General features: G+C 38.5%; 2 protein-coding genes across 19 annotated transcripts in view; one reads left to right on the top strand and one right to left on the bottom strand.

Annotated features, from left to right (window-relative positions):
• TTC19 (tetratricopeptide repeat domain 19) overlaps positions 1-14008 on the top strand; it is a 48524-nt gene that overhangs the window by 23957 nt on the left and 10559 nt on the right. For 2 of the 4 annotated variants that reach the window (XM_053568625.1, XM_053568622.1), the window contains exons 8-10: positions 6132-6286; positions 8241-8403; positions 9278-12425. In XM_053568625.1, the coding sequence (XP_053424600.1) occupies positions 6132-6286; positions 8241-8403; positions 9278-9411 (452 nt within the window). In that variant the 3' untranslated portion in view covers positions 9412-12425. Of the gene's footprint in view, positions 1-6131; positions 6287-8240; positions 8404-9277; positions 12426-14008 lie in introns of those variants that run through there. The other 2 variants (XR_008375483.1, XM_053568623.1) reach the window with 2 other exon arrangements.
• The window catches only part of NCOR1 (nuclear receptor corepressor 1), a 203810-nt gene continuing 202569 nt past the window's right edge, over positions 12768-14008 (bottom strand). For all 15 annotated transcript variants that reach the window (XM_053568551.1, XM_053568563.1, XM_053568559.1 and 12 more), the window contains one exon: positions 12768-13841. In XM_053568551.1, the coding sequence (XP_053424526.1) occupies positions 13654-13841 (188 nt within the window). In that variant the 3' untranslated portion in view covers positions 12768-13653. The remainder of the gene's footprint in view (positions 13842-14008) is intronic.

The raw sequence follows: 14008 nt of genomic DNA, 5'->3' as shown, positions 1-14008 counted from the left end.
AGGAAATCCTTTCTTAAAATTAGTATTGAAAGTGATACTTGGTCTAATTTTTGCATTTAAATAATTTTGGGCTGGGTAAGGTGGTTTATGTCTGTAATTCTAGCACTTTGGGGGGCTGAGGTAGAAGGATTGTTGAGGCTAGGAGTTCAATACTAACCTGGGCGACATAGACCCCCATTTCTACAAAAAACTCCAGAAAAATTAGCGTGTGGTGGCCTGTGCCTATAGTCCCAGCTACTCAGGAGGCTGAGACAAGGAGGATTGCTTGAGTCCTTGAGTTTGAGGGTGCAGTGAGCTGTGATGATGCCACTACACTCTAGTCTGGGAACAGAGGGAGACCTTGTCTCTAAAAAAAAGTTATTCCCTTTATTTTCAGACCCTCTCTATGGGGACTTTTCCTTCATCAACCTCCATTTATATTTTGGAGAGAAGGCATATGTAAAGTTGAACAGTGAAGTTGATGAACTCTTTCTAGAAAAAGTGCTATTCAGCAATGAGGGCTGTAGCACTTTTTCTAGGATTGTCAGACATTGTAGGAGAGCACCTCTGATGCCATTCTAGGAAAACAGTTCCAAAGTTGCTTTGAAGGGTGAACTAGGCACTGGTGTCAGTGTATAACTTCCTGAGGGGAACACTAGTGATAGTCAGCGGTGGAGTAAGTAGCACTTTTTCTAGGATGAGCTCACAAACTTAACTGTCCTATGTCATGTATTAATTGTAGTTAAGTTTCTTCAAGACTACTTGGGAGGCTAAGGCAAGAGAATCACTTAAACCCAACAGTTGAGGTTGCTGTGAGTTGTGACACCACTGCACTCCACCCAGGGCAACAGCTTGAGACTGTCTCAAAAAAAAAAAAAGTTTCCTCAAGACATATTCAACTCATTGAAGAAAAATAATTTGTTTTCAGTTTCTTCTATAGTATCTTAACATCTTACCTTTCCCTTGTCCTATTTTCTCTATGATCTGTAATTTTACAGTTAATGCAACTTATTGCAGAGAATTCTGAAGCCAGCTTATTTGCCTTGGTTTGTAGGTAGACTGTTATATCCTGCCTGGGTGCTTTGTTGGAGTCAGCAGTTACATCAGCCTAAGGCTAGGGAGCTGTCTCTGTGAAAATAGCACAGTCTGTGGTGAACCTTCATTTTTAAGATATGTTTTTCTTGAGCTTCTATAGTCTGTCTTTGATTATTTCTTCTGTTCCATTTGCCCTGGAATGTCATTTACCTGTATGTTGGCCTCTCTTTTTTCTCTGTCCTTGTCATTCATCAGTTTTCTCATTTGTGTTTTGGGAATTTCTTCAGTTTGTATTCCATGTTACTGATTTATTGCTCAGAACAGTTCTGTGCTTTTCTTCAGATTTTTTTTTTTTTTTGTATTTTTAAAGAATAGATTTCAAGCAAAAGTAAAGTGTAGAGAATTTAACAAATACCTGTATACCTTCCCTTCAAGTGGGGCAGATTTTAGCATTTTACCGTATTTACTTAAAAAAACTTTTTGGAGGTCAAAAAAAAATTTAAACCCCCACATACTCCTCCTTGCCTACAGGTAACTATCCTGAATCTTGGTCCTGATTTGCCTCCTTAGTATATTTGCAAATATCAATAAACAATGTACAATAACGTTGTTTTTTTTTTTTTTTTTGTAGAGACAGAGTCTCACATACCACCCTCAGGTAGAGTGCCGTGGCGTCACACAGCTCACAGCAACCTCTAACTCTTGGGCTTACGCGATTCTCTTGCCTCAGCCTCCCGAGCAGCTGGGACTACAGGCGCCTGCCACAACGCCCGGCTATTTTTCTGTTGCAGTTTGGCCGGGGCTGGGTTTGAACCCGCCACCCTCGGCATATGGGGCCAGCGCCCTACTCACTGAGCCACAGGCGTTTGCACGAATGGCATCATACTGTACAATTGTTTCTGTTTGTAATTTCATTATGGTTACAATTAGTGAAATAGAATATCTTTTCATGTGTTTATTGGCTGTTCACATCACCTGCACTGAAAATTGTTTTTTCATATTCTTTCGTTATTTTCTTAAAGGATTGTCTTCAGATGATTTGTAAGAATTACTTAATATTTTTGTGGGTTACATATCTCTTTGTGGATTTCTTTTTACTTCAGGGTATTTGACAAAGGTTAAAATTTGATTATTAATAGAATCTTTTTTTTTTTTTTTTTGTAGAGACAAGAGTCTCACTTTATCACCCTCAGTAGAGTGCTGTAGCGTCACAGCTCACAGCAACCTCCAACTCCTGGGCTTAGGCAATTCTCTTGCCTTACTCAGCCTCCAGAGTAGCTGGGACTACAGGTGCCCGCCACGATGCCCAGCTATTTTTTTTGTTGCAATTTGGCCAGGGCCGGGTTTGAACCCGCCACCCTCGGTATATGGGGCTGGCGCCCTATTCACTGAGCCACAGGCACCGCCCGTTAATAGAATCTTTTTTTTTTTTTTTTTTTTGCAGTTTTTGGCCGGGCCTAAAAACTGAGGTGGTTTGAACCTGCCACCTCTGTCATATGGGGGTGGTGCCCTACTCCTTTGAGCCACAGGCGCTGCCCTCATTAATAGAATCTTTAGATATTTTCCTTTACAGTTGTGTTTGTGCCTTGATTTGTAATATCTTTATATTAGAGTTTTAATAGATTCACTGGATGCTAATATTGTTTAATTCTATAATTACAATTATTTTCATTTTCATTATATCTTTTCTATATAAAGTTCAGTACTTTCACGTTTTTAATTCTTCTTTGTTCACTCATTCAACTATTCAGTCAGGAAACCCGGAATGCCTATTATGTGCCAGACACACTCTTAAACACTGAGATATAGCGTTTATAGTACTAGATATATAGTACAGATGAGATATAAATAAAACAAAGTCTGTGTCATGGAGCTACATTTCTAATGGAGGAAGGGCATAATAAACACTATCTAGTAAGTTGATATGTCCAAAGATAATCAGTGCTGTGTAGATATGTTTATGAAGAAATGTGTATGGAAGGAATATGGTGGGGCAGTATGCTGTTTTATAGAGGGGTCAGGAAAGTCCTCGTTGGTAAGTACAAATTTTTATGATGAATTGTGATTATAGGTAGCTCTTTTTCTGTGATTAGAAATAATTTGTGAAAGATTTATAAATTAAATTTCAAGAATAAATATGCTTTGGGTTCAAATAATCTTGTGGGGGTGCTGTATGAACAATGCCAATTTATTTCTGAGTTGTTATCAAACTGATTTTTTCCATATCGAGCTTCTAATAGTTTATATTAATATTTCAAAAACCATGTTTAAATAAATTACTTAGAAAAGGAACTCTTTGGGGGGACTTTATTAAATATATGAAAAATTTTTCTTCACTTGACAATACACTGAAGGTTTTCTTACACGTTTTTATTTCTCCATTGGTCCTATTTTTAGAAAAATTTGTCAAAAGTATTTTCATTTTTATTGCAGTCAAAATATGCTATTAATTTAAAATGTTTAAATTTTGGAGGTAGACTGTTTAATGGCATTAATATGCTATTAATTTAGGGTGGCGCCTGTTGCTCAGTGAGTACAGCACTGGCCCCATATACCAAAGGTGGTGGGTTCGAACCTGGTTCTGGCCAAACTGCAACAAAAAAATAGCCGGGCGTTGTGGTGGGCGCCTGTAGTCCCAGCTACTCGGGAGGCTGAGGCAAGAGAATCTCCTAAGCCCAAGAGCTGGAAGTTGCTGTGAGCTGTGATGTCACAGCACTCTACTGAGGACGACAAAGTGAGCTTGTCTCTAAAAATAAATAAATAAAAACTAAAATGTATTTTTAAATAGTTCTTAATGAAAAAGTATTAGCTGAAATTGTACTTCATCATTATGTTTTCTAAAAAGCTCTACTGCCTTTTCTTCTATTGTACTACTTATTTGATGACAGGGAAGATAATTTTCCACTAGAATTGCTTATGTTTATACTTTTGAAGTGCTACTATTAAATGAATCTTCTAATTGTAAAGTGTAAAAAGAGCATATTTAAAAAAAATACAAAACATTTAAAGGAAATACATATCCCCAGTCACTTTATGTAGCATATGGTATCCAGAACTGGAATAATCATACATAATGTTCTGAGATATTTTTGATGTATGGTTAACATTTTTCCTTGTCTTGAAATGTTCGCAAAGACCATGGCATTTAGTAGATGTGTGTGGTGCTCTAAATGTTATTGAATTTATTACAAATTACTTATCTTTTTGGTTTTTTTGAGACAGAGTCTCACTATGTCACCCTCAGTAGAGTGCTGTGGCATCATAGCTCACAGCAACCTCAAACCCTTGGGCTTAAGCGATTCTCTTGCCTCAGCCTCCCAAGTAGCTGGGACTACAGGAACCTCCCACAACACTCGGCTTTTTTTTGTTGCGGTTGTCATTGTTGTTTAGCTGGCCTGGGCTGGGTTCGAACCTGCCAGCCTTGGTGCATGTGCTATAGGTGCCTCAAATTACTTATCTTATTGGACTTGTTTGTACTTGAAAGGACAGTTTTGTCTCCTTTATTCCATAATCACTTGTAACACTTGTTAATATTAAATTGCTACTTAATTTTATAAGGTTTTGCTTAGTGTTTTAAAAAGTGTTCATAGTTATTTTTTATTTTAATATTCCCTTTTAACAGAGAAATATAGTATTTTTATGTGTGGTATTAAATGGTGTCATCTTATATTTTGGGTTGTTATATGGGTTGTGTTTATCCAGAAATTAATACATACTTTGTATATTTATAAAAATAATTTTCTGTTGTATTTGTATGAAAATAAATTTATAGGGCAGTCAATTTAAAACTATTCCTAATTTTATTTTAAAAAGATGATTATTGGGCGGCACCTGTGGCTCAGTGAGTAGGGCGCCGGCCCCATATGCTGAGGGTGGCGGGTTCAAACCCAGCCCCGGCCAAACTGCAACAACAACAACAACAAAAAAAATAGCTGGACGTTGTGGCAGGCGCCTGTAGTCCCAGCTGCTTGGGAGGCTGAGGCAAGAGAATAGCGTAAGCCCAAGAGTTAGAGGTTGCTGTGAGCCATGTGACGCCACGGCACTCTACCCCAGGGCAGTACAGTGAGACTCTGTCTCTACAAAAAAAAAAAAAAAAAAAAATGATGATTATTGGTCTTTTATGTATAACTAAACAAAACCAAGTATTTAGATTTTTACTTGAAGTTTGTTTTCACCTTCCCCCTCTGATACCATTCCACTACAATCCTCATTCACCATAACTACATTATTTTATTTAAATTTTCTCTTCAATAACTGGTCATACCATCATTTAGTAACATTTGTAGTCTTCTTTAAATTCTGTATGTCATTTGTAATATTTCTCAAAAGTGAAAATGTAGAGGGAAAAGGATGTAATGATAGCTGATAAACAAACCCCCCTGAACATAATGACTATAAATAGTTTTGTTATATGAAGTTATCTGAGCTAACCTCTTTTTTTAGTCCTTTATGTGAATACTTCCCACTGAATTGTTTGCAGAATTCCCATGTAATCTTGCTCATTACCATTTCTCTGTTCTTTGCGTCATCTTTCAGAAGTTTTTACTGTGTGAGTTGATAGTGTTTACTGTTTGTAGATCTGTATCCTCCAGTTCTTTTTACATGACACTAGACATTGTAGTCAATTCTGTAATGTGTTGAAAGGTGCTATATCATTATAGTCCTAAAGTTTAAAAAATTTTAATTATTGAATTTTGGCTTGTGACTTTGCATTTCAGGAGTGAGTGTTCTCTGGTTTCTTACTGCATTGTTTTTACCCCTTAAACCTTTTTCATTGGCACTAGACTTGTTAACTCCATCTTTGGATTTATCTTCATCTGCTTTTGCTGAAGATTATTAGTTTCAAGCTGATAGTCTACATTTTATTGATGTGTGGACTCAGTCTACTTAAAGTGTGGGAGAAAGTTCCATGATTCCAGCTAGCCTGGCATGTCATTTAATTGGATGTTAATCCAATTGCCTCCTTTGACTGTAAGGTGAAGACACATCTAAGTGATAATAAAACATTCAGTGGATCCCATACTGTCAAAATATTTGGTAACAATGGTGATTTGGATAGGTTGGCTAATTCTCTGCCTTGATTTTACATCCCAGCAATGCTCTTCTCTCCTTCTTAGCGGAAGAGAAAGCCAATACCCACCTCCTCTTGGGCATGTGCTTAGATGCCTATGCTCGCTACCTTCTGTTCTCCAAGCAACCGTCACAGGCGCAAAGGATGTATGAAAAAGCTCTGCAGATTTCTGAAGAAATACAAGGAGAAAGACACCCACAGGTAAGGGAGAAAAACATAGAAGGACTATAAATAAAATAAAGGCTTCAGAATTGAAGGGTGTGAAATGCCATACTCATCAGGAGGAGAGTAAGCAGATGGTCCCAGATACTCCTCCTCACATTCCAGTTGCTTCATTTTCTTACCATCAGTCCGCCTTCCCTTCATCTACTTGTTTCAAACAGGATTTGGGACTGCTGATCAATTACTACTGAGTCTGCCCAGAACAAGGCAAGTCTGGCTGGCACAGTGCAGCATTTCAGAAACTTATAAGGAACTGGTTAATACATGAATATCCTTATTTTCTTGTTCCACAGTTAAAGTGGCAGGAGAAAGTAGGGAAGGAAATGAGGGACTGCATTAAAATAACTTTTAAACCACTGATATTTCAAGTATAGCACGTAAAGCTTTGTGTTAGAACACTTAAGCACAATGAACTAAAATCGTCTGCCTTTATCAAAGCAAGCTCTGTCTAGAAATACTTGGTACCTCCAATGAAGGACGCAAGAATTTTAATTGGACTTATCCCAAAGCTGGGGTACTAGATGGGTAAGGTGGGTGACGTTTTGAAAGAAAAGGGATTTTGAACTATGAATGATGAAAGGGATTTAGGACTCATTACAGAGTCCCTTAATGGAATATAATTGAGGAAATCTAAAATAAAAGGCAAGGGATTCAAATCACTAAGTACGAGGATCAGGGGAGGCTTGGCTTGGCTTGAGTGCGGAAGGAGGTGTGGAAACCTGCCTCTCATAGTACCCAAATTTTAAAGTCTTAGTGGGCATCTTCCTAAAACAGGAACCTGAGTCGCATGAAACAGGATCTATCAGATGACCAGCAGGAATGACAATACAGTAAAGGTCCACGCAGGCTTCTCAAAATTGCTGAAACTTAAATGAGGTTGAACACCGCATTTTGCCATTTATTTTTTTATTTTATTTTATTATTTGAGACAGAGGCTCAGGCTGTCGCCCTGGGTAGAGTGCTGTGGCATCACAGCTCACAGCAACCTCCGACTCCTAGGCTTAGGCGATTCTCTTGCCTCAGCCTCCCAAGTAGCTGGGACTACAGGCGCCTGCCACAACACCCGACTATTTTTTGGTTGCAGCTGTCATTGTTGTTTGGCGGGCCCTGGCTGGATTCGAACCCACCAGATCTGGTGTATGTGGCTGGCACCTTAGCCACTTGAGCTATAGGCGCTGAGCTGCATTTTGTCATTTATAATGCTCACTTTTTTGAGGGAAAAATAGGATGTGTATTATACGTGGGTAGTCCTAATTCAGTATCTCTACATTTTTAATTCTTTTATTTATGCTTATGTGTTAGAAGTACAATTATGGAAAGTAATAATGATTATCTGTATGCAAAATAACACCCTGGAATACAGTAATCGGTTTTGTTGAACTTACCACAGACTTGCAACAAAAACATTTTTGGCTAATGAAAAGTGATGTATTTTTCTTCATATGCTTTAGGCAGAAGCTAGCAATCTAGCTGATATTTTTTGTTTCACAAAATTTCTTATACCATAATATGTTAAAAAATAAATGCTAAAATTCTTTTATAATATAAAAACTAAGTACCTAAATATAAATGTATTAAAATTTGAATAAATTAAAATGATTTTTTCCCTGGAAATTTGGGCCAAAAAACTGAGTGTGCATTGTACATGGGAGCACATTATACATTACGAAATAAGGTAACTCCTTTTTCCATTTTTCATTTGGTTCTTCTAATTTTTATAATTAGTTGGATTAGCAAATAATATTCACCCTGTTCCCTAATTTCTAGAGGTGTATCACTTCTCAGAGGGTCACATCAACACTGAAATGCCAACGGTCTGTTAAAGGCTGGTACCCCTCCCCTTCTATGCAATCTTTAACGTCTATCTCACAGTTTGTAACATTCTGTACAGGTGTGTTTGTTTTTAAAGAGAAGTGTTTTCTTTTATACACAGACCATTGTGTTGATGAGTGACCTGGCTACTACTCTGGATGCACAGGGCCACTTTGATGAGGCCTACATTTATATGCAGAGGGCATCAGATCTGGCAAGACAGATAAATCATCCTGAGCTACATATGGTGCTCAGCAATCTAGCTGCAATTCTGATGCACAGAGGTAGGTACCAATGCAAACTTCACTGATTTGCTTAGGGAGATATGTCACTGGATTCATCAGTTTGTGAAATGATCTGTAAGTAGGACAGGGCTGGTTGAATAGGGCAGAAAAGAATGTTCATTAGCCTTAAGTACTGTTGTGTACAGTTCGCTACTGTAGGCCAACACTAGCTTGTTAAAACACATCAGTCTAGAGAGAACTTTGCAGTACCTTATTTCTGTCCCATTTTACAGAGTTCTAAGTGTTTCTCACAGTGTGCTGGTGGAGGTGGTTGACAGACATTTCTGAGTGTCTGCACACCATGCAGTACTGTGCAGGGCTTTTCCCACTATTCCCGGTCTCTTCACTCAGACCACCATTAGTGGAGGTGGACTCCTTGGCTAGTCAAGGGCCTCCAGGTGTACCAGCAAGGACAGTTGGGAGCCCCACAGTGCTCAGGGGGTTGGTGTTCTGCACCTCAGCCAGTGCCAGCCTCTCTGCATCAGCCTATCAAATGAGTTAAAATGAGGCAGCATGGCTCGGTGCCTGTAGCTCAGCAGCTAGGGTGCCAGCCACGTACACCAGAGCTGGCGGGTTCGAATCCAGCCTGGGCCTGCCAAACAGTGACAACTACAACCAAAAAATAGCCAGGCGTTGTGGAGGGCGCCTGTTGTCCCAGCTACTTGGGAGGCTGAGGCAAGAGAATCACTTGAGTCCAAGAGTTAGAGGTTGCTGTGAGCTGTGATGCCTCAGCACTCTACCCAGGGAGACAGCTTGAGACTGTGTCTCAAAAAAGAAAGGCAGCTTAGACCTGTATCCTCATTAGTGCTTTCTCTTCAGAACTACTTTGAAAACATACATTTTCTTCTTGTCCCTTCTCTCTGGGTCATTTTAGAACGATATACACAAGCAAAAGAGATCTACCAGGAAGCACTGAAGCAAGCACAGCTGAAAAGAGATGAGATTTCTGTACAACACATCAGGGAAGAGTTGGCTGAGCTATCAAGAAAAAGTACACCTTTGACTTAATTTTATCAAGTTCTAAATCCATTCCCGGTTATAGGAAGAATAATTTCTAGTAACCCAGGTGAATAGCTATTATCTTAGTCTCTGTGGCACCCAAATCAATGGCTTAAATCCTTTGTTCTTGATATTCAGGTTTCCTCAACTCAGCCTTGGTGAAGGAGAAGTTGTACACACTGCCATTTCTGTTGTTCAAAGGGAAACAACTTTTTCAGTCCTGATGGTGACTTTTATGGACAGCTGTCAAGTGATGTTTTCAACTGTAACATATGATTAGGTGCTGTCCCTGCTGATCTAAGCATAGTACAAGAAAGGCTGATTTTTCTCTAGGGTGTAGGTGGGGAATTTCGGCCTGGCATTTCTGCTGATTGATCCGCTGATTTTGCTGCCCTTGCTGCTCTTACTCTAGCAGTATCTGGCAGACAGACCAGAACTACCTGTCTCGTGGCAAAGGGGGATTATGGTGAGTTGGTTTTTATTTATAATCTATTTCATGAACCACAGTATGAACTTTAATGCATAAAGGAAGAAAAATAATATTGTAGCTTGCCACCAGCATCCAGCATGGAGTGTTGAAGTGGGAATTAGACAGTTGAAGGTATAGCACCCATTTGATTAGAAATGAACCATATGTATCTGGTTACGTACATAAAAAATGGGAGTAGGAGAATGACTGACATAACCTCTTGCTTATCAGTGTTCTCTGAGCATTTGACTTCTTTTGCAACCTTGGTCACACAGCTGAGTCATCTCAAGTACTGTTTATACAGGCCACACCCTAATCCTTCTGACTCAGAATGGGTTATCTGTAAGTGTAGTCTTTAAAAACACCCACACCAGCGAAGTAGAACTGCTGACCTCTGTCCTAGTCATGGCTTTTTGAGTCGGGACTTCAATATCCTCATCTGTAAAATGAGAGAGATTCTTTCTTAGCCATGGGAGAAGGTATTTGGTCAGGTGACTTCAAAAGAATAGATTGCTGTGCTGAAAGAGCTATATCACACTGCCTCAAACACAGGTGGACATTCTTACCTCAGCAGTCTTATAAATAACTAGTTTTTCTAAGTACCATGAAAGAATACTAACATTGTTGGTATGCCTATTGAGTGGGGTGTGAGTGGGACTGATATTTTGGTTTCTGTATACATACTGGAAGAATCTTTTCTCGATAAACTAGAGACTATAAAACGATACTGTATGTATGCCAGTAATCTTTGAGTTTCTCATAAAAAATAACTTATTGAAGCGTTAATACTAAAACCCTGAGGTAGAAATCCTCAGAGATTAGACTAAACTAGAATTATGTATTTTGCAGATATAAATTTTGTATTATCTAAGCTTATATATTAATTAACCACCTAGCTAATTCCTTTAATCAAGTTAGAGAAGAGAGAATATATATCAGATTGTTTTTCAGAGCAACCTAGTCTTAATGGTGATTTTTAAAAAAAATTAACATCAACCACTCACCTTATACATTGAGAATGTTTTTACCTTTTCACAATTGCAGGGGTTACTGAAAGTCAGGTTTTTTACTCCAAGTTTATTTATTAATTTTTAATCTTCCAGAATGATTCAGCTTATGGTCCCGTTGCTGGAAAACATGTAAGAATTTTCCGAAGGACAGACTCTTCTTGTGGGTATTGCAAAGTTCATTTGCACCGTTATAAAACAAGGTAGTGAAGCAAAAGGATGACTCAAAAGGTCTCAATTAAAATTGAATTTTTCACAACAGGGTAGGTTAAAATTTAGGTTTTTTTCTCTAGGACTGTTGTAAAACAGCATAAAATTTGTTAACTGTACTATGTCACCAGAGTTTTCAGGTCATAAATATTTTTAAAATATAATCACTCAGCATACCAAAATTAAAGCATTAAGTAATTTCTAATCATCAGCATTCACTGGAAGCTTGGGCAGCGGAATACTTCAATGAGCAATATTAGTAAGACCTTAATTTAGTTCTGGGTGCCAAAAGTAATGTGCAAAGATACAGTACCAGAACACTGAAATCTCAGCCTTCAGAGAGTATTATAGGTTTGTAGCTAACTTCACCAGGTTACCAGTGACTCTCAGTGCCATGTTTACCGTTATCACGATAAGATGAATTTCCATAGGTAAAGCCATGTGAGAAATTTGTCCTTTCATTGTTTTGCACTAAAAAAATGGTAGTGAGAAAGTTTCTTCCCCAGGTGATGGGAGATGGAGTAATAGGCGCATGCACTGTGATGAGCATGGTGAGCGGGTCACAGCAGTTCCCCTCGGGGTCCTCAAGTGGAACTAGGTTCTAATCTGTCACACTCTCAGAAATTATAGTCGACCTTTGAACAATGTGGGGTGTGGGGCACCAACCCCCACGCAGCCGAAATCCATGTGCAACTCTGACTGCCTAAAAACCTTACAAATAGCCTACTGCTGACCAGAAGCCTTACTGGTAACATAAACAGTCAATTAACACACATTTTGTATGTTAAATGTATTATACACTATATTAGAATAAAGCTAAAAAAGAGAAAAATGTTAAGAAAGTCAGTGTTTTTCATTTATGTTAAAATTATATGTATATGTATATATATGATACCAGCTTTGCAAACAGTAGGAACTCTGACCACTAAGCTTGGTCTAAAGTTGATTTTGAGGACCATAGGTATACAAGAATGGGAACGGTGATAAGCGTGAAGGCTTTGACTTCAGATGTGGGGCTTATGGCCTTTGTCAGTTATTGAATGTTATGAGTAAAGTACTAAACCTGTGTCTTCATTCAGGAAATAGGGATGGGACACCAGAACTACAGGTGACGTGAGGGTCTTGGTCAGTAAATTGTAGAGGTGCTTTCTTAAGAGGCTTGAGTACTTTTGTTCTATAAAGTGCAAATTTTTCATCTTCCTGAAAGACTTCTATTTCTCCCCTTTCCAGTTTTCAGTGGCGTTCTTCCCAAACTGTTAGTTCTATGTGCTATGGAAAGATGCTTAAATGCTGTGATTAAATTGTATGAAAGAAATCTAAAGGTTCAGCAAGCGATTCTTAAGGATAAAACTGACCCTCTAATACCTTAATTACTTTGGAATTGTCTTTTACATTATTTGCATCTTGAGAATCTGTGAAATGAAAGCATTCAACAATTACTCTTGTCCCAAGGAAGCAAAGTGAGAGTAAACTCTGGCACATGGAGATGGGGAAAGGACTGTGTTCACCATGAGAGCTGTTCAGGATGCAGCACAAAGCAAGTCTAAAGACTGAGATATTACACATGTTGTTGTCTTTCAACTCAACCAATCATGTATATCAAACTAAGGGAAAGTGTAAGTTTCAACTTTGCAACTTGAGACACCAAGAGCCTTAAATCATAAATAATCTACTATAACTATGGACAGGGTAGTCAAATTTATTTCAAAACAAAAGCTCTGTTGGGCTGCATCAAATGCAGAAAGAAAAGGAATTCTTAGGGGCGTGGTTAAATTACCAGTGTGCATAACAGTGAGGTATGCCTCAAATAAGCCTTTTAAACTTTATAAACTGAACTATAACATACCCATGCAGTAATATTTTTTCAGTGCTACTAATGAAAAAAAAATTAAAGCCTGCATTGGAAATTTACAATATGGCAGAATTCTGTTGCTCCTACCTTTTGACCTTAATGTACAGATTTTGTGACAGGGTCTGTGTTAAAAATCTAAACATTTTCACAAGATTAAACATCACTGGGAAACTGAATTTAGAGGAAACAAAATCAGATAAAAGTACAATGCCCGTGACAGCCAACATTATGTAATTAGGCTGTATGAGGTTGTTTAGAAGGCTACGGTTAAAAAGATAGACAAAAAGATTTTTAAAAATTACCCCCAAAGTTGATGCGCTGATTTGAACATTAAGTACACCGTATAATATAGCAAGGGGATACACTGCAAAAATGTAATCTATTTACAGAAGATTGATTTAAAGACATTATGGTTTTCTTTACAAACAGATGTAAGAACAGGAATTGTCCACTTTTTAAAAACTCTGCATTTCAACCTCCACTATTATTATAGTCCACTGAAATTGCCTGTACAAAGGCAGTTTGTTTTTTTTTCTCGTTTGACTCTCCAAATGATTTTCCATCATTTCTTCATCATTTGTGGCCCTGGCTCTCCTGAAAAGTCTCCGGGCATAAGCCATAGGAGGGCAGGTTTTTGACTTGCGATTAAAAATAAAATCACCAAAAACTAGAGCTCCCTCCACTGCACCCTGTCCTTGCCCCTTCTCCGCAGTTCAGTCATCGCTATCCGACAGTGTCTCGTACTGTGCTGAGAGCAGCGGGGCAGGCTCTCGCTCCCAGATCCTGTTCTGTTGGTGAGGAGCTGCTTGGTTCACAGCAGAGGGGGCACATGCAATTGGTGTTGGTGGCGTACTGCTGAGCATCCGCATAGTCAGAGGATTATAAGGAAACTGAGTTGAGCCTGACAAAAGAAAAATTAGGTGTTCATTGTCATGAGGATACTTGCTGTTTCATTAATACAGCTTTTGTAGGATGGAGTAGGACAGGATTATTCTACTAAAGTACTTGTGACAATATGAAAGCAAAATGAATACAACATGAAGGGGCCAAGGTCACCACTTAAATTCT

This window comes from Nycticebus coucang, chromosome 18, assembly GCF_027406575.1.
Source record: "Nycticebus coucang isolate mNycCou1 chromosome 18, mNycCou1.pri, whole genome shotgun sequence".
Lineage (NCBI taxonomy): Eukaryota > Metazoa > Chordata > Mammalia > Primates > Lorisidae > Nycticebus > Nycticebus coucang.
Note: the sequence above shows the minus strand (reverse complement) of the source record. Positions and strands in the feature narration are given on the sequence as shown.